General features: G+C 42.7%; 1 protein-coding gene across 2 annotated transcripts in view; it reads left to right on the top strand.

Moving 5' to 3' along the window:
- The window catches only part of mnat1 (MNAT1 component of CDK activating kinase), a 57,308-nt gene that overhangs the window by 9,677 nt on the left and 26,521 nt on the right, over positions 1 to 21,110 (top strand). For both annotated transcript variants that reach the window (XM_035752173.2, XM_035752172.1), the window contains one exon: positions 9,748 to 9,869. In XM_035752173.2, coding sequence (XP_035608066.1) covers positions 9,748 to 9,869 — 122 coding nt within the window. The remainder of the gene's footprint in view (positions 1 to 9,747; positions 9,870 to 21,110) is intronic.

Below are 21,110 nucleotides of genomic sequence, written 5' to 3'. Positions count from 1 at the left end.
ACCATGACGAGATAAAGCGATATCCCCCCACCTTTCTCTCCACAAGCCCATATGGGAGGTGTGGCTGACTTCCCAGGGTGCAATGTTGCGTGGGAGAAATCTTGTCTTATTGCTCAACTAGTCCTAAATCCGTGACAGAATTGTGAAGTCTCTCTCTTTGTCCAGCTGCCTTTCTCCACACACACTTGCATACCTATATACTAGTTTTGCTTGCAGAATCTAGAAACCTTTTATTCTGTCTCATCAGCCCAGCTAGCATGGGTAATCCTCTGGGCAATATATTTGTACCATGAGTTTATTTGATATCCATTTAAACCCAAAGACATGACCACCGTCCAGTCTTCCTCCACCGTTGGAAAAAGAGTTGCTCCAGTATGGCTGGCTTCAGGAGGATGTGGTTCTCTCTAACTGACTGGATATGCAGCATTAAGTGCTACTTGCTGATGGAGAGAAGGTTGTAAGATGCTGTTGCTCTTGGCTCGGACTCTGGCTTTTTCCAGTCACTTTTACCCCTCTTTCTCCTCCCTCCTCCCTCTTTCTCCTCACTCTGACTCGGGGTGGGGTAGAGCAGTTGAGGCTTCAGTTTGGTTTCAGTGTGGTTTTGTTTTCCACTCACCTCAGTCCAGAAGACTGCTGTCTGACTTGGTGGCGTTTCAAGATGTCGCAGTTGATTCCTGGAGAACGCCGGCTTATTTATCTCTTCATTTTTGGTGTCCTGTTGAAGTAGGATTCAAAAGAGAGAAGATGCAGAGTCATGTTGCTGTTATTTGAGAGCGAGAGAGCAAGAGAATTATCTTGCCATTAATCAATTATAGGCACCACATGGTTGTAAGAAGGGCGCTTCTCGCTCCTCTTAACTATCATATCCTGGAGATAGAAGCAGACACCCCTCTGGGGGTGTGGAAGCAGGGGGTTTGGCCTCACACTGAAGAGTCTCTCCTGGCAGGCAGGCCAAGGTGAGCTGTCAGTATAGATAGGAGAGGAACCCGGTGTGGTCGTCTCTTGCAAGGATCAGCGAGTTGTCCATTCCGAAATGTCGTTCTGCACACCACTGTTGTATGGCGCCGTTATTTTACTGTTTGTGTCCCGCCTGTTAGCTTGCAAAATTCTTGACATTCTCCTTCGACCTCCCTCATCAGCGAGCTATCGCGCACATGACTGCTGCTGACTGGATGTTTTTTTTGCTTGTCGCATCATTGTCAGTAAACCCTAGACACTGTTGTAGTTGAAAAGCCAAGGAGAGTGGATGTTTGAGGTACTGGATCCAGCGCACTTGGCACCGACGATCATACCACTCTCGAAGTCGCTTAGGTCCCTCATTTTGCCCATTCTAACGCTCAATCAAACAATTACTGAATGGCTCGATGCCTGTCTGCCTGCTTTTATATAGCAAGCCACGGCCACGTGACTCACTCTGTAGGAACTCTGTATTTTCGTGAATGGGGTGGTGTACCTAATAAACTGGCCGAGTGTAGTTCCTCAGTAAGCAATTAAAAAAATATTTACGATAATCACCAATCCTTGGTGTGAAAGAGCAATGGAAGTTATTGGCCTACTGCTGCATTGACATATAGGCTATGAGTTCCATTTGCTAATTTATTTAGTTGCCAATGGATCACGGTGTATCAGTGTCCATATGGCAGAGGCTGGTGATTTCGCATAGTTGACTTTAACATTAATTTAGATTCAGATTTTTATGATTACCACATGACAATTTTTGAGCAAATAAACTGTTATTGAAATTAAAATGTTTCACAAAAATGCACATGAAAAACATAACTGGCACGCAGAACAGTAGAAATGTCATGATAAATTGTTAACTTGCACAAACTTGAAACTCACGTGCCGCCTATGAAGTATTTAGAAAATAATTGCCTCCACGTTTCCATGGTTGGATTTAGCTTTTGTCTACTTTGAAGCAAGGTAAGACATTCCTCATAATATGAGAAATACATTCAGATTTCAAACAATTAAGTATGTTTTCAAAATGCATACGGCCTCCAGCGCTGATAGCCTGTTGCCTGCACTTGAATGGTGATTGGGAGGCACGCTTAAATTACCAGTTGAGAAATAAAAATGGTAGCTATTTTTAATCATGCACTAAAACTGTTTTTAACATGCGATTGCCTTTAGAATTGTTGCACACTGAATGGGTTGATTTAAAAGCATGTTTTACTCCAGCAGCAACCAGCAGAGGAGCAGCAGGAGAAATTCCACAATAGATGGGCTCTGTTTGCTCTGAACATGTGATAGTTGTGCGGGATAAAGACCGATAGGCATGACGGTCAAATGTATTTCCATTCACTGGTATTTCCATCAATGAATAAAGAGCCTTTTTTTTGCAACAAAAATCTAAAATATCCCGGTTTGGCCAGCATTATATATATTTGCAGCTTAAAAATAAAAATGCGGCCAAAAGCCGGCAACTGTAGGTTAACGGAAACCCTGCTTTACACACATGCACCCACACTCAAACAATCATCATATATGCTGCTGCTACTCTGTTCTTATCATACAGTGCATTTGTGAAGTATTCAGACCACTTGACCTTTTCCATATTTTGTTACAGCCTTATTCTAAAATGGATTAAATGGTTGTTTTCACCCTCAATCTACACACACTAACCCATAATGACAAAGCAAAGACATTTAGACATTTTTGCAAAAAAAAAAAAAAAACTATCACATTTCCATGAGTATTCAGACCCTTTACTCAGTACTTTGTTGAAGCAGCTTTGGCAGTGATTACAGCCTCGAGTCTTGTTGTGTATGATGCTACAAGCTTGGCACACCTGTATTTGGAGAGTTTCTCCCATTATTCTCTGCAGATCCTCTCAAGCTCTGTCAGGTTGGATGGGGAGCGTCTCTGCACAGCTATTTTCAGGTCTCTCCAGAGATGTTCGATCAAGGACTTTGAGACTTGTCCCGTAGCCTCTTTTGCGTTTGTCTTGGCTGTGTGCTTTCGGTCGTTGTCCTGTTGGAAGGTGAATTTTCGCCCCAGTCTGATAACCTGCTCCAGAGCACTCAGGACTTCATCAAGGATCTCTCTGTACTTTGCTCCATTCATCTTTCCCTTAATCCTGACTAGTCTCCCAGTCCCTGCTGCTGAAAAACATCCCAACAGCATGATGCCACCACCATGTTTCACTGTAGGGATCGTCCCAAGTTTCCTCCAGATGTTACGCTTGCATTCAGGCCAAAGAGTTCAATCTTGGTTTCATCAGACCATATAATCTTGTTTCTTATTGTCTGAGAGTCCTTTCGGTGCCTTTTGGCAAACTCCAAACGGGCTGTGGTGTCTTTTTACCCGAGGAGTGGCTTCTGAAAGGCCACTCTACCATAAAAGCCTGATTTGGTGGAGTGCTGCAGAGATGGTTGTCCTTCTGGAACATTCTTCCATCTCCACAGAGGAGCTCTGTCAGTGACCACTGGGTTCTGGTCACCTTCCTGACAACCCCTGTTTAACCTTCATTTAACTAGGCAAGTCAGTTAAGAACACATTTTTATTTACAATGACAGCCAAACCTGGACGATGCTGGGCCAGTTGTGCGCTGCCCTATGGGACTCCCAATCACAGCCGGATGTGATGCAGCCCTTCTCCTCCGATTTCTCAGTTTGGCTTGGCGGCCAGCTGAAGGAAGCGTCTTGGTGGTTCCAAACTATTTCCATTTAAGAATGATGGAGGCCACTGTGTTCTTGGGGAGCTTCAATTTGTTTCGTACCCTTCCTCCAGATCTGTGCCTCGACACGATCCTGTCTTGGAGCTCTACGGACAATTCCTTCAACCTCATGGCTTGTTTTTTGTTCTGACATGCACTGTCAACTTTGACAGGTGTGTGTGCCTTTCCAAATCATGTCCAATCAATTGAATTTACTACAGGTGGACTCCAATCAAGTTGTAGAAACATCTCAAAGGATGATCAATTGAAACAGGATGCACCTGAGCTCAATTTCAGTCTCATAGCAAAGGGTCTGAATACTTATGTAAATAAGGTATTTCTGTTTTTTTATTTTTAACAAACTTTCAATTTCTAAAAACCCAAGGCTGTAACATAACAAAGTGGAAAATGTGTAGAGGTCTGAATACTTTCCAAATGCACTGTATATCCTGATGCCTCATCACTTTACCCCTATACCTACACTGTCTACCTTCATCACTCCAGTATCTTTGTAAACATGGCATTGGAACTGACCCTGTATATAGCTTACTTCCTCATGTTTATTTATTGTATGTTTTTGTTCTACCTTGTGGTATTTTTAGTATTACATTGTTATTGCTTACTGCATTTTCGGGGTTAGAGCTTGCTAGAAAGGCATTTCACTGTACTTGTGAACTTGAATGGTCCTAAGTCAGTCTGGGTAATCCCTGACTTTGTAGCACTCCACTGAACAAAGAGAGACTCTCACTCCCTGCCTTGATGTCTCTCAAACACACACACATCCGTGTACTCTACACACACACACACGTTACCCAGCCTGGGCAAACATCCTTCGAAGACCAAAGTGAAGCGTGTTCTCTTTTTAAAGTAGACATCTGTTGAAATCAAAAGAAATATGATGTGTGGGAGGTAACCCTTCCATGCTGAAACTAGCTATTGATGATGGCTCTCTTCCTCATGTTGTTGTAGTCTGATAGCTATAGTCTGCCATAGCCAAGCTTGTTTGCAAAATTAAACCTTGGTTAAATTGTGTTACTTTAGTTCAATTATCCACTGGTTCATGGAAGTAGCCTAGGTAACTGTGTGTGTAGATGTCTGTTAAGTGTTGTGTTGCAGCTGTCTCACACACACACAGACCGACTAGAACAGTCTTCCATGCCTGCTTGCTGTTGACCTGTAGAGAATCTCCACCTTGGTCCAGCTTTCAGCGCCATCTTAAATAAAACGTCCCACTGCCACAGGGGTGAGATGCACCCCTCGTGGCCAGCAGAGCAGCTGACATGCCTGACAAGGCTGACGTGCGTTCTTGATGAGAGCAAAACTAATACTTGGTCAAATGCATGTGGGATGTTTATCCCTTAACACAGATGTGTACCTTGCTAAAATTCTCAGGGTCCTCTTAGGCTTGACTCCATAGAATGGAATCTAAGGGCCTTAGTGAACACACATTCGGTGTGTGTTTGCCCTGGCCTGTTTTTCATAGCGGTCCTCTGCAGTGACCTTTGTTGGGTAGTCATGCTCCTCATTCAAGGCCAAGCCAAGCACTGTCTGGCAGACTGGCTCAACCTGTTCTACTGTGGAGGCAGTCTGCTACAGCTACACCACACAGCTACTTTCCCCTCACTCTTTCTCTTTCACTCTTGAGTCTTAATCACCCACTTCATTTCTTCTCTCAATGCTGTGATATGTTCCTTCTCTTGCTGCTCCACTTAGCCATTGCTCTGACTTCTTCTTTTTCTTTTAAACACTTCACATTATGTGTATTAACACGGGTATCTAAACGTGTGGTTGTATATGTTAGTAGTATGTTTCCCTTTATACCCCACCAACGTGATTGACATTCATTTTGACTAGTGTGTCATTCACATCTCAAAGGGGTTGTGGCTTGTTTTATGTGGGAGAGGGCTCGACCCTTCACCTTTGCACCTTTGCTCTTATATTCCATTGTTGGCACGGAGTCCCATGGCTGCGGGGCGGGGATGTGTGGGCTGGGGGTTTGGGAGATGACTTTTGGGGTAAAGGATAGTACCCCCCGATTGGCACCATCTGTGGGCATTCATTCACACTTGTGCCCCTGCCTCTGGTTTGGCCTTGTTTTGCTTGGCCCCAGAACCCTACAGGCAGGCCGGCCCAGCCCAGAGGATAGTTGTCAGCTTTAAGGGCTTTGCGCTGGTGCAGCTGCTGCCTGCAGGATGGTTATATTTAACCCTCCGAGGGAAGGGGAGGCACTGCAAAGGCAGGAGCGTTTACACTTGCTACTTGTGCTCAGTGGGCCAGAGGGGGCCACAAAGCTTTTTATCCACACAGAAGCACCATCCGTGACCGGGTAGGGGTGGCAGAGAGGGTGAGGGAGGCAGGAGGATCACACGCGGGAGGATTTTACCCTCTCGCTCGCTGGTGCAGTTCATCCTAACTCTGGTCATTAGACTTATCCCCAATACAATTCCACACAGTGGCCGTCTTACTTCCGCCACCTCACTCTGTTGTGATTGCAGCAATTATCACCGGGCCATTAGTGAATGGAGCCCCCTGTGGCTCTGCCTGGGTTACATAGAGCTCAGCTGAAGTTAGGCTACCCAAGGGGGTGGGGGGGTTTTGTCTCCAGCGATCTTGGGATGTCCCGCAGAGCTCCACAGTTGGAGTGATAGAGAGGGGCTGCTCACGAGAGCAAGTGGACTGTGTGTGGCGTAGGTAGTGGCTCCCTGGGGGTTGTGTGTGTGTGTGTGTGTGTGATCAGATCTCGTGCCCGGATGTTAATTAGGCTTGGCCTTGAACACTGACTAAGTAGCTCCCATGTTTGAATGTGGGTTGCTTTTTTACAATCATATGCTGGCGACAATGGCTGGCTAATTCAGTATCTTGAGAGTTGAATAAAGATGGTGTGATCTTAAACCTGATGTGGACCGTACCGGAGTAGGGATAACTAGAAGGGAGTAGTGAGGGACAAGTTATCCTCCCCTGCTGTTTTATTAAGATGGATGGTCCCAATAGTTTTACTATAGTGTCACAGGGGACTTTTTGGGAATCTTAAACACACACGCAATTACACACTTTTTCCTTGGGTTTTAAGATTGGCCTCTTAATATTGTTTGCAGATGTTTGTTTTGGCCCTGTGGTAGTGGTTCTCTCGCTCTCGATCTCGGACAGTCACGTGGGCCCACGGGAGCCTAGATCTCCGAGTTGTTCTGCTGCGTTGACAGTGATCGCTCGGAAAACAACCATTTACACTGATCGACACAGCTTTTAATAGAACGTGATGAGTTTCTGCCACACATGCGGGAGAGATACGATCATTGAGACTTAACTGTTGATGTTTATTTGTTTTACTCATTTGAATATTTAAATGCAGTTGTGATGCTACCTGTCATGTATGTGGTCATCATTCTCGATGTCTGGCAGTTGTAAACCAGTCAACATTTCGTTGTTAGGTATTGTTTTTCAATCCCATTGTACAATCTGCAGGCAGCTAGTGAATGAGCTGGATGTTGACAATACTGATGTTACAGTGATGCAGACACATTTAACAGACACATTTAAGGGGAGCTCTGTGTGTGGTGTAGGGGTGAGCGATACAGTATGTGTGTGTTCCTGCCAGTTTTCAAGGTGCCTTTGGACAGGAATGCAACAAACTTCTCTGGACTGCTCTAGTTTGTCTGTCTGTCAAATGAGATTTACTGCCCTCTCACCATCGGTGACTCTTTCTCTTCTCACTTTCTGTCTCGCTTTCTCTCTCTCACCCCACCATCACTCTAGGCTGTCTGGATGATTGGTGCAGGGGAGAGTAGGAGTAATACAGTGCTGAAAGAAAGACTGAAATAAGATTGATGAAGAGCGGGGAGAGAGAGTGGCCGGTCTGGGTTTGATTAGCTTGTGTTGGGGATGAATGGGAGGGAAGAGTCTGCCTGGGTCACTGGCCCCACGGGGTTAAAGGTTGAGTGGCAGCAGCAGAGAAATGTGTGCGTGGGAGGAGGAGAGTAATTTTGTTTTGTGGAGTGAATGTTTGACTGTCAATAACCAGATTTCCATCCAACCGTTTCATGTGGATGAATAACCTGACACATAAAGTCATGACAGGGCTGATGGAAACAGGAGATGATGGTGCAATTTCATAAATGTCGATAGACAATTTGTTCGTTTGACATGGGAACTTCTTGTTTCAGAAAAATGAATAGAGGTGATAATGCCAATATTGATAGAATCACATCAGGCTGTTGTAGGCCTACCACCACGACAAGGAAAAGCATTACGCTTAATAAGCAGATTAAATAAGTTATGAACTTCACATGCTGGTAAAGTGCACAGTGATCATGCAAATTGCCCAAACGCTAAATATGGAGGGTAGGCTCTTATTTGATTGCTTGTGACATGATGATCAGTGCTTGGCTGCCAATGATCAAATAAAATGATCTTGCTCTTTTCCATATCTTTATCAGCAAACTTGTTTGCTATTATCAGACCAGTTGTTTTTGTGACAAACCATCAGTGGAGTTGGAAATGCAATTAAAAACATTTTCGTCATGGGAACTTGACCGCCAAAGTGCTTAAAAAAAAAAAAAAAAGTGTACGCCACGTCATCACGCACAGGCCATTTTATCTGCAAAACAAGTCAGTTTGATGGAAACACACCTGGTCGGAAAATGCGCATATTGATTTTATGCAGATTTTAGAATATTTTTCTGAAAATCTCTCGCCAGTTGGATAGAAAACTGTTTGTTTTATTTGTTAGTGGCAATATCTTGATTTTTATCACATAATATTCAGATATTTTATATGGTCCCACACCACTGAATCATTGTTTTGAGCTGTGTGTCACATCGGACTGTGTTGCTTGTGTCGGTCCCAGCTTTGTTCATTCTATTGTGCATGATTGCCTGGCCAGCAGCATGCATTAGAACAGCAGTCGGAGGCCAGGGGCCGCATGTTACGAGTTCAGTTGCTTTTCATCAGCTCCCCTTTCACTGTAATGTTTATGCTCTTTGTCTCTCTGTTTCTCTCTCTCTCTCTCTCTCATACTTTTTATCACTCTTTTTCTCTCTCTCTGTCCCACACCACCTTCCTATATTTTTGTTTAAACATTATCTATGTTTAAAAAAAATTCTCTTTGTTTCATTGTCATCCAAACTCATCCATTACCCTTCTTCCAGTCTAAATGCTTTAAAGCTAGACTGAAACTCAGTAGAGAACATGGACAACCGGAAAGTCCCTCTGACTAATGTCACAGGCTGAGATCGAACAATTCTGCAACGTCCTGAAGAAGGATCATGTTTCTTGCTCAATGGCCACAGTCAAGGGCATTTTGACTGTGAGGCAAGGCAGACAAATTTGAAACCCCTTTCAACCTTCATGGATTGGAAGAGAATATGCAGATATCAAATCTGTTTCATAGCATATTTTCTGATTGGAGGATACACGACAGATTAATGTGGGTCATGGCGTGGCCGGAGAGTTTACCATTTGGTTGGCCACCCACCGTGCCATGATGGTGTTTCTGGATGAATCCACGTAAAGCTCCCGTTGATTGGAGTCACACAGACAGACGGACGGATGCATGGACGGACGGTTACTGCTCTCCTCCATGACTTTGCCTCCCTCCTGTACAGTTAATTTATCATGAATCACCGGAGCCTTCTGGGCAGTCTGTGTTCTGTATTTCTCATCATTACTGACCTTGTTCTCCATGGGATTTATTCTGGCTATTTATAGTATTTACTTTGGTTCAGAACTATTTTTGAGTAGCTCTCTCTTGCTTTGTACAATACGAGCTCTAGCATAAGCACAGGCTTTCACTATCCAAATCACCATCAGAGGGTTTTACTTAGGGTAGGCTATTTTCACTATTGAGAAAAATAGCTTTGTTCACTGCTTAACTCTTGCTGTCTACTTTGGGGGCAGTTTTGGACTTGGTCAATGCTGTTCGATCTAGCATGCCTTCTTATGACGACATAGGTTGATGACCACCGGTTGTTTCCTTAAGGATTTGGGTAGCATATTTGTTCTACAACTGCTAAATCTCTTTGTGGTGATTTATTAGTGATGTTCACACCGGCAAACATGTTTGACTGTGATGTGTCGCTTCTCCTGTGCTACAGGGTCAGACTGTGTCGCTGCTGACCGTGAACCGGTTAGAAGAGGTTCTGTACCACTACCAGCCCATCCACATGCACACATACGGACCCCCCGTCCCTGAGCTGGAGCAGCTGGGGCGACTCGGGTAAGAACCCATCCTGTAACACACACAGCTCTGCACAACTGTCAAAGTTAGCTGCTGCACAAAATAATCTGGAGATGCCAGTGGTTTGATAAACAACTACAGGGGAAAGCACCACACTGTAAGGCCTTGCTTATATTGTTCAGTGAACAGTAGTGTAATCAGCAACTCCAAAGGTTGACCAGCTTAGTATAAGACCTGGCCTAGTTTGCACAGCATATCTGATGTGGTACAGTAAGGCATTTAACTGGGAGTGAGGCTGCTCTGAAAGTATTTATTTTCTTCTCTGAAGTTGCCCTTGATTAGCTGTGAGAGGTGGGGGGAGGGCAAGGTTTAAAGGGGAACAGCCAACCAGTTCCCCTGCACCAGCCCTCTGCCCCTTCCCTCTCACTGCTTCTCCTGGACCTTGCTGTCTGTCAGCACACAGGAAGTGCTTTCTCAATGCCGGGCCCCCTGGGCCAAACACTCGTCGACGTCATTGGCCCTCTCCTCTCATCACCCAACACAGCCCATCCATCAGACAGTGCCCAGCCGTCTGTCTCCACGGGGACAGGCTGGCACTAGTAAGCATTTCACTGTTAAACTACACCTGTTGTTGACGAAGCATGTGACAAAAACAATTTGATTTGACTTGACTAAGGCCCTCCCACCTGCCAAGAGCCCTGATCTAATTGGTGGAGAGTGGCACATGGAGACGAATCAGAGCGCTCAGTGGTGTAAGGAGGTGACTGTTATTGTATTGATTTGGACAGTGAAGCTAAAACTTAATTTGGCTCTTCTCCAGCATTTTGTATTTGAGATAAAATTTCTCATGAGGCGACAGACCGTACAGAATGTCACCTTTCTTATTTGATGTTACACTACCATTCAAAAGTTTGGGGTCACTTAGAAATGTCTTTCTTTCAAAAACAAGATCACTTTTTTTGTCCCTTTTTTAAAAATAACATCAAATTGATCAGAAATAGAGTGTAGACATTGTTAATGTTGTAAATGACTATTGTAGCTGGAGATGGCTGATTTTTTTTTTTTTTTAATGGGATATCTACATAGGTGTACAGAGGCCCATTATCAGCAACCAGCACTCCTGTGTTCCAATGGCACGTTGTGTTAGCTAATCCAAGTTCATCATTTTAAAAGGCTAATTGATCATTAGAAAGCCCTTTTGCAATTATGTTAGCACAGCTGAAAACTGTTCTGATTTTTAAAGAAGCAATTAAACTGGCCTTCTTTAGACTAGTTGAGTATCTGGAGCATCTGCAGTTGTGGGTTCGATTACAGGCTCAAAATGGCCAGAAACAAAGACTTTTCTTCTGAAACTCGTCAGTCTATTATTTTTCAGAGAAATTAAGGCTATTCCATGCGAGAAAGATCTTGCACAACGCTGTGTACTACTCCCTTCACAGAACAGCGCAAACTGGCTCTAACCAGAATAGAATGAGGAGTGGGAGGCCCCGGTGCACAACTGAGCAAGAGGACAAGTACATTAGTGTCTAGTTTGAGAAACAGAAGCCTCAAGTCCTAAACTGGCAGCATCATTAAATAGTACACGCAAAACACCAGTCTCAATGTCAACAGTGAAGAGGTGACTCTGGGATTCTGGCCTTAGAATGCCTTAGAATGACCAAAAATCTCAAATTTGGATTCTTCAGACCAAAGAACAGATTTCCACCTGTCTAATGTCTATTGCCAGTCTCCTCTGAACAGTTGATGTTGAGATGTGTCTGTTACTTGAACTCTGAAGCATTTATTGGGGCTGCAATTTCTGAGGCTGGTAACTCTAATGAACTTATCCTTTGCAGCAGAGAACTCTGGGTCTTCCTTTCCTGTGGCGGTCCTCATGAGAGCATGTTTCATCATACCACTTGATGGTTTGTGCGACTGCACTTGAAGAAACTTTCAAAGTTCTTGAAATGTTCCGTATTGACTGACCTTCATGTCTTAAAGTAATGATGGACTTTCGTTTCTCTTTGCTTATTTGAGATGGGCTATCTTCTGTATACCACCCCTACCATGTCATAGCACAACTCTTGACAAATGCACACCTGTTAATTTAAATGCATTCCAGGTGACTACCTCATGAAGCTGGTTGAGAGAATGCCAAGAGTGTGCAAAGCCGTCAAGGCAAAGGATTGCTATTTTGAAGAATCTCAAATATAAATATATACTTTGATTTGTTTAACACTTTTTGGTGGGATTTCTACATGATTCCATATGTGTTATTTCATAGTTTTGATGTCTTCACTGTTATTCTACAACATAAGAAGAACCCTTGTTTGAGTAGGTGTGTCCAAACGTTTGACTGGTACTGTGTATGTTTTAGAAATGAAAACACTGTGTCTCGTCCCCCCATTTCAAGGTGTCATTTTTATCTAAAAAATAGTGGATTAGTTATTTTCAGTCACACTCGTTGCTGACCGGTGTATAAAATCGAGCACACAGCCATGCAATCGCCATAGACAAACATTGGCAGTAGAATGGCCTTTACTCAAGAGCTCAGTGACTTTCAACGTGGCACCGTCATAGGATGCCAACTTTCGGCTGTCTGGGTGGCTGGTCTCAGACGATCCCACAGGTGACTGGGGAGCCTGGCCTTACCAATCAGAATGAGTTGTTGAGGTCCTGGGATGGCGGGGTTACACGTGGCCTGCGGTTGTGAGGCTGGTTGTACAAACTGATGACAAATTCTCTAAAATGACATTGGAGCTGGTTTATGGTAGAGAAATTGACATTAAATTGTCTAGCAAAAGCTCTGGTGAACATTCCTGCAGTCAGCATTCCAATTGCACGCTGCTTCAACTTCAGACGTGTTGAGGAAGCGTGTCACATTATTTACCATTACATTTTTATTGCGCAGAACATAATCTGAAATGCAACCAAAACAAACTGTAAATCCAACAAGTTGCATGGCACACTGTTATTTCACCCAGTAGATATGGGAGTTTATCAAAATAGTATTTTTCCCCAGTTCTTTGTGGATCTGTGTAATCTGAGGGAAATATAGGTCACTATGGTCATAGAGGTTAGGAAGTGCAGCTCAGTTTCCACATTTTGTGGGCAGTGTGCACATAGGCAGACCTGGCTCTCAAGAGAAGACAGGCTATGTCGGTCTTTCTCAATAGCAAGGCTATGTACATAGTCAAAACTTTCTTAAGTTTGGGTCAGTCACAGTGGTCAGGTATCCTGCCACTGTACTCTCTGTTTAGAGCCAAATAGCGTTCTAGTTTGCTCTGTTTTCTTGTTAATTCTTTCCAATGTGTCAAGTATTTCTTTCTTTGTTTTCTCATGATTTGTTTGGCCTAATTGTGTTGCTTTCCTGGGGCTCTGTGGGGTTTGTTTGTTTGAACAGAGCCCCAGGACTAGCTTGCTTAGTGGACTCTTCTCCAGGTTCATCTCTCTGTAGGTGATTGCTTTGTTATGGAAGGTTTGGGAGAATCTTCCTTTTAGGTCGTTGTAGAATTTAACGTCTCTTTTCTGGATTTTGATAATTAGCGTGTACCTAATTCTGCTCTGCATGCATTATTTGGTGTTTTACGTTGTACACAGAATATATTTTTGTGGAATTCCACATGCAAAGTTTCAATTTTGTGTTTGTCCCATTTTGTGAATTCTTGGTTGGTGAGCAGACCCCAGACCTCACAACCATAATGGGCGATGGGTTCTGTAACTGATTAAAGTATTTTTAGCCAGATCCTAATTGGTATGTCAAATTTTATGTTCCTTTTGATGGCATACAAGGCCCTTGTCTCTCAGCTCATTCACAGCTTTGTGGAAGTTACCTGTGGTGCTGATGTTTAGGCCGAGGTATGTATAGTTTTTTTGTGTGTGCTCTAGAGCAACGGTGTCTAGATGGTATTTGTGGTTCTGGCAACTGGACCTTTTTTGGATCATCATTGTTTTTGTCTTACTGAGATTTACTGTCAAGGCCCAGGTCTGACAATCTGTGCAGAAGATCTAGGTGCTGCTATAGGCCCTCCTTGCTTGGGGACAGAAGCACCAGATCAGCAAACAGTAGACATTTGACTTCAGAAACTAGTAGGGTGAGGCTGGATGCTGCAGAATGTTCTTGTGCCCTCGCCAATTTGTTGATATATATGTTGAAGAGGGTGGGGCTTAAGCTGTATCCCTGTCTCACCCCACGATGCCAGAGCTGAGGATGATGTTAGTTTAAGTATAGCCAATTTAAATGGGCCTTTTTGGTTTGGAGGGTTTGTATTTTGTCCTGTAGTTCACTCAATGTAACTGGAGAATCCAGTGGGTTCTGGTAATCTTTAATAGTTAAATCTAAGATGTGTATTTGATCATGTATATGGTTTTTCTGTTCTTTGTTATAGGGCCAAAAAGATTGGAGAAGTGGTGTACCCATACATCTCCGTTTTAGATAACTCTGTGTTGTTATCCAATTTTCCCAGAAGTGGTTAGTGTATGGTTTCTTCAATTACTCTGAGCTGATTTCTGAGGTGCTGTTATTTATTTTTCCGTCGTGCATTTCTGTATTGTTTTTGTGATTTAATTTTAGTGAAGGTGTGGACTAAGGTTTTCTGGGTCTCTGCTTTTTGTTGGATAGGTTTCTCAATGTCATTCTTAGGTTTTTGCATTCTTCATCAAACCATTTTTTTTTAAATTTCACCTTTATTTAACCAGGGAGGCCAGTTGAGAACAAGTTCTCATTTACAACTGTGACCTGGCCAAGATGGAGCAAAGCATTGCGACACAAACAACAGAGTTACACATGGGATAAACAAACGTACAGTCAATAACACAATAGAAAAATCTATATACATTGTGTGCAAATGTAGTAAGATTAGGGAGGTAAGGCAATAACTAGGCAATAGTTGCGAAATTTAATTAGAATTTAGCATTAATACTGGGGTGATAGATGTGCAGAAGATGATGTACAAGAAGAGATACTGGGGTGCAAAAAAATAAATAACACTATGGGGATGAGGGAGTTGGGTGGGCTATTTACAGATGCAATGATCGGTAAGCTGCTCTGACAGCTGATGCTTAAAGTTAGTGAGGGAGATATAAGTCTCTAGCTTCAGTGATTGGGTCGTCCCGCAGGTCTGGGAGTGTCTTGCTGGTCTGTGCGGTGTGTCTATTGATCTGTTGCTCCTGGTTGAAGTGTTGGGGCTGTCCTTTTAGGGTGAAGGTGGGCACTGCTGCCTTGTATAGGTGGACCTGGTCATAAAGACTGTTCAAGTCCAGAGTGGAGTGGTGGGCCAGGTAAACATTTGGTTTTGAGACACAGTCATGGGAAATACTTGCGTTTGCCCGCTCTATGGTAGGCTTAAAAATCTGTCTTTAACCTGTCTCCTCCCCTTCATCTACACTGATTGAAGTGTATTTAACAAGTGATCATAGCTTTCACATGGATTCACCTGGTTAGTCTGTCATGGAAAGAGCAGGTGTTCTTAATTTTTTTGTGTACTCGGAGAAATTGAATTTGTCCAAGAACTTATGACACCTTCATATGGACTAGATACAGTTGCCAAATACATTTAAACTCAGTTTTTCACTATTCCTGACATTTAATCCTAGTAAAAATGCCCTGTCTTAGGTCAGTACGGATCACCACTTTATTTTAAGAATGTGAAATGTCAGAATAATAATAGAGAACGATTTATTTAAACTTTTCTTTCATCACATTCCTGGTGGGTCAGAAGTTTACAAACACTCAATTAGTATTTGGTAGCATTGCCTTTAAATTGTTTAACTTGGGTCAAACGTTTTGGGTAGCCTTCCACAAATTGGGTGAATTTTGTCTCATTCCTACTGACAGAGCTGGTGTAACTGAGTCATGTTAGTGGGCCTCCTTGCTTGCACAGGCCTTTTCAGTTCTGCCCACAATTTCTATGGGATTGAGGTCAGGGCTTTGTGATGGCCACTCCAATACCTTGACTTTTGTCCTTAAGCCATTTTGCAACAACTTTGGAAGTATGCTTGGGGTCGTTGTCCATTTAGAAGACCCATTTGCAACCAAGCTTTAACTTACTGACTGATGTCTTGACATGTTGCTTCATTATATCCACATAATTTTCCTCCCTCATGAAGCCATGTATTTTGTGAAGTGCACCAGTCCTGTTTTACTGTGGATATACAGTGCCTTGCGAAAGTATTCGGCCCCCTTGAACGTTGCGACCTTTTGCCACATTTCAGGCTTCAAACATAAAGATATAAAACTGTATATTTTTGTGAAGAATCAACAACAAGTGGGACACAATCATGAAGTGGAACGACATTTATTGGATATTTCAAACTTTAACAAATCAAAAACTGAAAAATTGGGCGTGCAAAATTATTCAGCCCCCTTAAGTTCATACTTTGTAGCGCCACCACCTTTTGCTGCGATTACAGCTGTAAGTCGCTTGGGGTATGTCTCTATCAGTTTTGCACATCGAGAGACTGAATATTTTCCCATTCCTCCTTGCAAAACAGCTCAGTGAGGTTGGATGGAGAGCATTTGTGAACAGCAGTTTTCAGTTCTTTCCACAGATTCTCGATGGGATTCAGGTCTGGACTTTGACTTGGCCATTCTAACACCTGGATATGTTTATTTTTGAACCATTCCATTGTAGATTTTGCTTTATGTTTTCGGATCATTGACTTGTTGGAAGACAAATCTCCGTCCCAGTCTCAGGTCTTTTGCAGACTCCATCAGGTTTTCTTCCAGAATGGTCCTGTATTTGGCTCCATCCATCTTCCCATCAATTTTAACCATCTTCCCTGTCCCTGCTGAAGAAAAGCAGGCCCAAACCATGATGCTGCCACCACCATGTTTGACAGTGTTGAGCTGTGTTGCTTTTACACCAAACATAACGTTTTGCATTGTTGCCAAAAAGTTCAATTTTGGTTTCATCTGACCAGAGCACCTTCTTCCACATGTTTGGTGTGTCTCCCAGGTGGCTTGTGGCAAACTTTAAACAACACTTTTTATTGATATCTTTAAGAAATGGCTTTCTTCTTGCCACTCTTCCATAAAGGCCAGATTTGTGCAATATACGACTGATTGTTGTCCTATGGACAGAATCTCCCACCTCAGCTGTAGATCTCTGCAGTTCATCCAGAGTGATCATGGGCCTCTTGGCTACATCTCTGATCAGTCTTCTCCTTGTATGAGCTGAAAGTTTAGAGGGACGGCCAGGTCTTGGTAGATTTGCAGTGGTCTGATACTCCTTCCATTTCAATATTATCGCTTGCACAGTGCTCCTTGGGATGTTTAAAGCTTGGGAAATCTTTTTGTATCCAAATCCGGCTTTAAACTTCTTCACAACAGTATCTCGGACCTGCCTGGTGTGTTCCTTGTTCTTCATGATGCTCTCTGCGCTTTTAACGGACCTCTGAGACTATCACAGTGCAGGTGCATTTATACGGAGACTTGATTACACACAGGTGGATTGTATTTATCATCATTAGTCATTTAGGTCAACATTGGATAATTCAGAGATCCTCACTGAACTTCTGGAGAGAGTTTGCTGCACTGACAGTAAAGGGGCTGAATAATTTTGCACGCCCAATTTTTCAGTTTTTGATTTGTTAAAAAAGTTTGAAATATCCAAAAAATGTCCAATAAATGTTGTTCCACTTCATGATTGTGTCCCACTTGTTGTTGATTCTTCGCAAAAGGTCGCAAAGTTCAAGGGGGCCGAATGCTTTTGTACCCGTTTCCTTAAGCATCTTCACAAAGTCCTTTGCTGTTGTTCTGGGATTGATTTGCACTTTTCACCAAAGTACGTTCATCTCTAGGAGACAGACCGTGTCTCTTTCCTGAGCGGTATGACATCTGCTTGGTCCCATGCATACTTGCGTACTATTGTTTGTACAGTTGAATTTGGTACCTTCAGGCGTTTGGAAATTGCTCCCAAGGATGTACCAGGCTTGTGGAGGTCTACAATTATTTTCTGATGTCTTTGCTGATTTCTTTAGATTTTCCCATGATGTCAAGCAAAGAGGCACTGAGTTTGAAGGTAGGCCTTGAAATACAACTACAGGTACACCTCCAATTGACTCAAATTATGTCAATTAGCCTACCAAAAGCTTCTAAAGCCATGACATAATTTTCCAAGCTGTTTAAAGGCACAGTCAACTTAGTGTATGTAAACTTATGACCCACTGGAATAGTGATTTTAAGTGAAATAAGCTGTCTAAACAATTGGTGGGAAAATGACTTGTGTCATGCACAATGTACATTTCTTACATATCCTAACCGACTTGTCAAAACTATAGTTTGTTAACAAGAAATTTGTGTCGGGGTTGAAAGACAAGTTTTAATGACTCCGACCTAAGTGTATGTAAACTTCCGACTTCAACTCTACTGAAAGTGCTTTCATTTCTAAATGGCAAAACAGATATGTATGAAAATACCCTCAAATAAAATTACATTTTGTACTGTCGCCTCATATTTAACGTTTGATCTCAAATCCAAAATCCTGAATTATAGAGCCAAATTAAAGCTTTAGCTTCACTGTCCAAATAAATACACTTATGGAGTGTATCTACCTCATATTACCATCATTCAGCAGAGATTACATTTCATGTGGCCTCCAGATGATAGTCTTGCAAGGAAGAATTTCAGACCCTTGTGAGGGATGATTATCTTGCCGTTTCCATTGAGTTTTTAAATTATATTATTTTAGTGATTCACCGATATGACATTTTTGGCCGATTCCGATATTTTCCTTACCAAAAAAAAAAAGTTATGTGAACTTTTGCGGCCTTTTAAGCTTTCTAGTACAGTTAAATAATTAACACATGGACGCAGCGGTCTAAGGCACTGCATCTCCGTGCAAGAGGCGTCACTTCAGTCTGGTACGAATCCAGGTTGTATCACATCCGACCTTGATTGGTAGTCCCATAGGGTGGTGCACAATTGGCCCAGCGTTGTCCGTGCCGTCATTGTAAATAATAATTTGTTCTTAACTGACTTGCCTAGTTAAATAAAGGTTACACACACACCACAATGACCAAAAGTTATTTCAGGCTGGTTGTATTGGTGCTAGTTAGGTACCAAGATAAAGCTAGCTACCCCAGACGTTGCGGTCAAACAAGCTTGTTTGCAAAATTTTTTTTTGTATTCTTTTTACAGCTTTGACGGTGCTACTGTATCTTTTTTTGACACGCAAAGACACAAATGGCGTTCCATAGTATTTATGTTGTGAAGCTAATAGCAGTGATGCTATTACTGTGTAACTCTGGTAGGAGTCGCTGAAAAATAGCACACTTGGTCGTGTGTAGCGGTGCTTGACCAGTCTGTGAAAGCCAACATCACACACGACAGAGAACGGATGATTGACAAGGATGATTGACAAGGGCAATGATTTCCATTGTCTTGGCGTTAATGGATTTCGCATTTGAGTTGTCTCACTGAAATGTTCTTGCTCTTTCAAATGACTGCTCGACTTGTTGACTGCTCGATCCACACCACAGAACTTGTGGACTAGGTTAGGAATGCTGTGTTGCAAGTGTAGCGCAACATTTTACTTGGCATGATGATGTTATGTACGCAGGTTGTTGGCATTTTTAGCTAATATCGGCCGATTCCGATATGGTCAACGATATATCGTGAATCCCTATTTTATATGTAATAAAAATGCCCTATTGATTTTATGTTCCTCACTCATTTCACATTTCCCTAATGAAGTCCTGAGCCACCTAATTGAAGTGAAACCTTCCTTAAAGGATTGCAGGAGGCTTTAGTAGAATAACGGGGACTTTTTTTACACTACCGTTCAAAACTTTGCAGTACTTAGAAAGGTCCTTGTTTTTGAAAGAAAATCACTTTTCTTATTTTTGTCCATTTTAAAATAACATCAAATTGATCAGAAATACAGTGTAGATATTGCTAATGTTGTAAATGACTATTCTAGCTGGAACCTAGAAGGCCAGCATCCCGAAGTCACCTCTTCACTGTTGACGTTGAGACGGGTGTTTTGTGGTTACTATTTAATGAAGCTGCCAGTTGAGGACTTGAGGCGTCTGTTTCTCAAACTAGACACTAATATACTTGTCCTCTTGCTCCGTTGTGCACCGGGGCCTCCCACTCTTTCTATTCTGGTTAGAGCCAGTTTGTTCTGTGAAGGGAGTAGTACACAGCGTTGTACGAGATCTTCAGTTTCTTGGCATTTTCTCGTGTGGAATGGCCTTCATTTCTCAACATGAATAGACTGATGAGCCTGTAATCGAACCCAGAAATGCTGATGCTCCAGATACTCAACTAGTCTAAAGAAGTCCAGTTTTATTGCTTCTTTAAATTCAGCACAACAGTTTTCAGCTGTGCTAACATAATTGTAAAAGGGCTTTCTAATAATCAATTAGCCTTTTTTAAAATGATCAACTTGGATTAGCTAACACAACGTGCCATTGGAACACAGGAGTGAGGGTTGCTGATAATCGGTCTCTGTACGCCTATGTAGATATCCCATTAAAAATCATCCATTTCCAGCTACAATTGCCATTTACAACATTAATGTCTACACTGTATTTCTGATCAATTTGATGTTATTTTAAATGGACAAAACTGTGCTTTTCTTTCAAAAACAAGGACATTTCTAAGTGACCCCAAACTTTTGAACGGTAGTGTACATTATATATGCAGTGTAATGCTGAGGTTTTTGTTCTTTTGGCCAGGCTGATCAATATGCAGATGAAACTCACCATTAAGAGGGTGGTGTGTCTGGTGTCAGCAGTTCAGGAGTCCTGCAGGACCAAGGCTGGTGGGGAAGGGCACTGCCAGTGAGATAAATGAGGCTCCTCTCAATGAGGAACCCCAGTCCCTCTGGTGCAGGCAGCCATACAGACTACTGTAGCCCAGTTTGACAAATAAACCACAACTCCCATGATGCAGTGGGTTCTGTTAGCTTGAGCTGGAATGCTGCTGACACTTCTGCATTGTTGGCAGTTTTGTGATTCAGCTAAGTTCAGAGTTTATGCGCCGTGCATGGACACACACACACGCACACGCCAAAGTCTGACAGACACACACCAAAAACTTGCATAGTGACACACACACACACACGTACACGTCCTAGTCTGCATTTCTTGCCACAACAGATATGGTTGAAAGGCGTGTGGAGAACAGTGGGAGTTTATGGAGAGGTTGGAAGGGAGTTCTCCAGTGCAGCTTTGGGCCAGAGCGTCAGTCTTTTGACCTACAATTTGAAGGGGATATGAATAGGGAAGGAGGGACTGTCCTAGGGTGTTATCTTTAACAGGGCTGTTCCTCTTGGTCAGGGCCCATGGTGACAGCAG

The sequence above is a fragment of the Oncorhynchus keta genome, chromosome 35, assembly GCF_023373465.1.
Source record: "Oncorhynchus keta strain PuntledgeMale-10-30-2019 chromosome 35, Oket_V2, whole genome shotgun sequence".
In the NCBI taxonomy this organism is placed as follows: Eukaryota; Metazoa; Chordata; class Actinopteri; order Salmoniformes; family Salmonidae; genus Oncorhynchus; species Oncorhynchus keta.
This window is presented reverse-complemented; position numbering and strand designations above follow the sequence as displayed.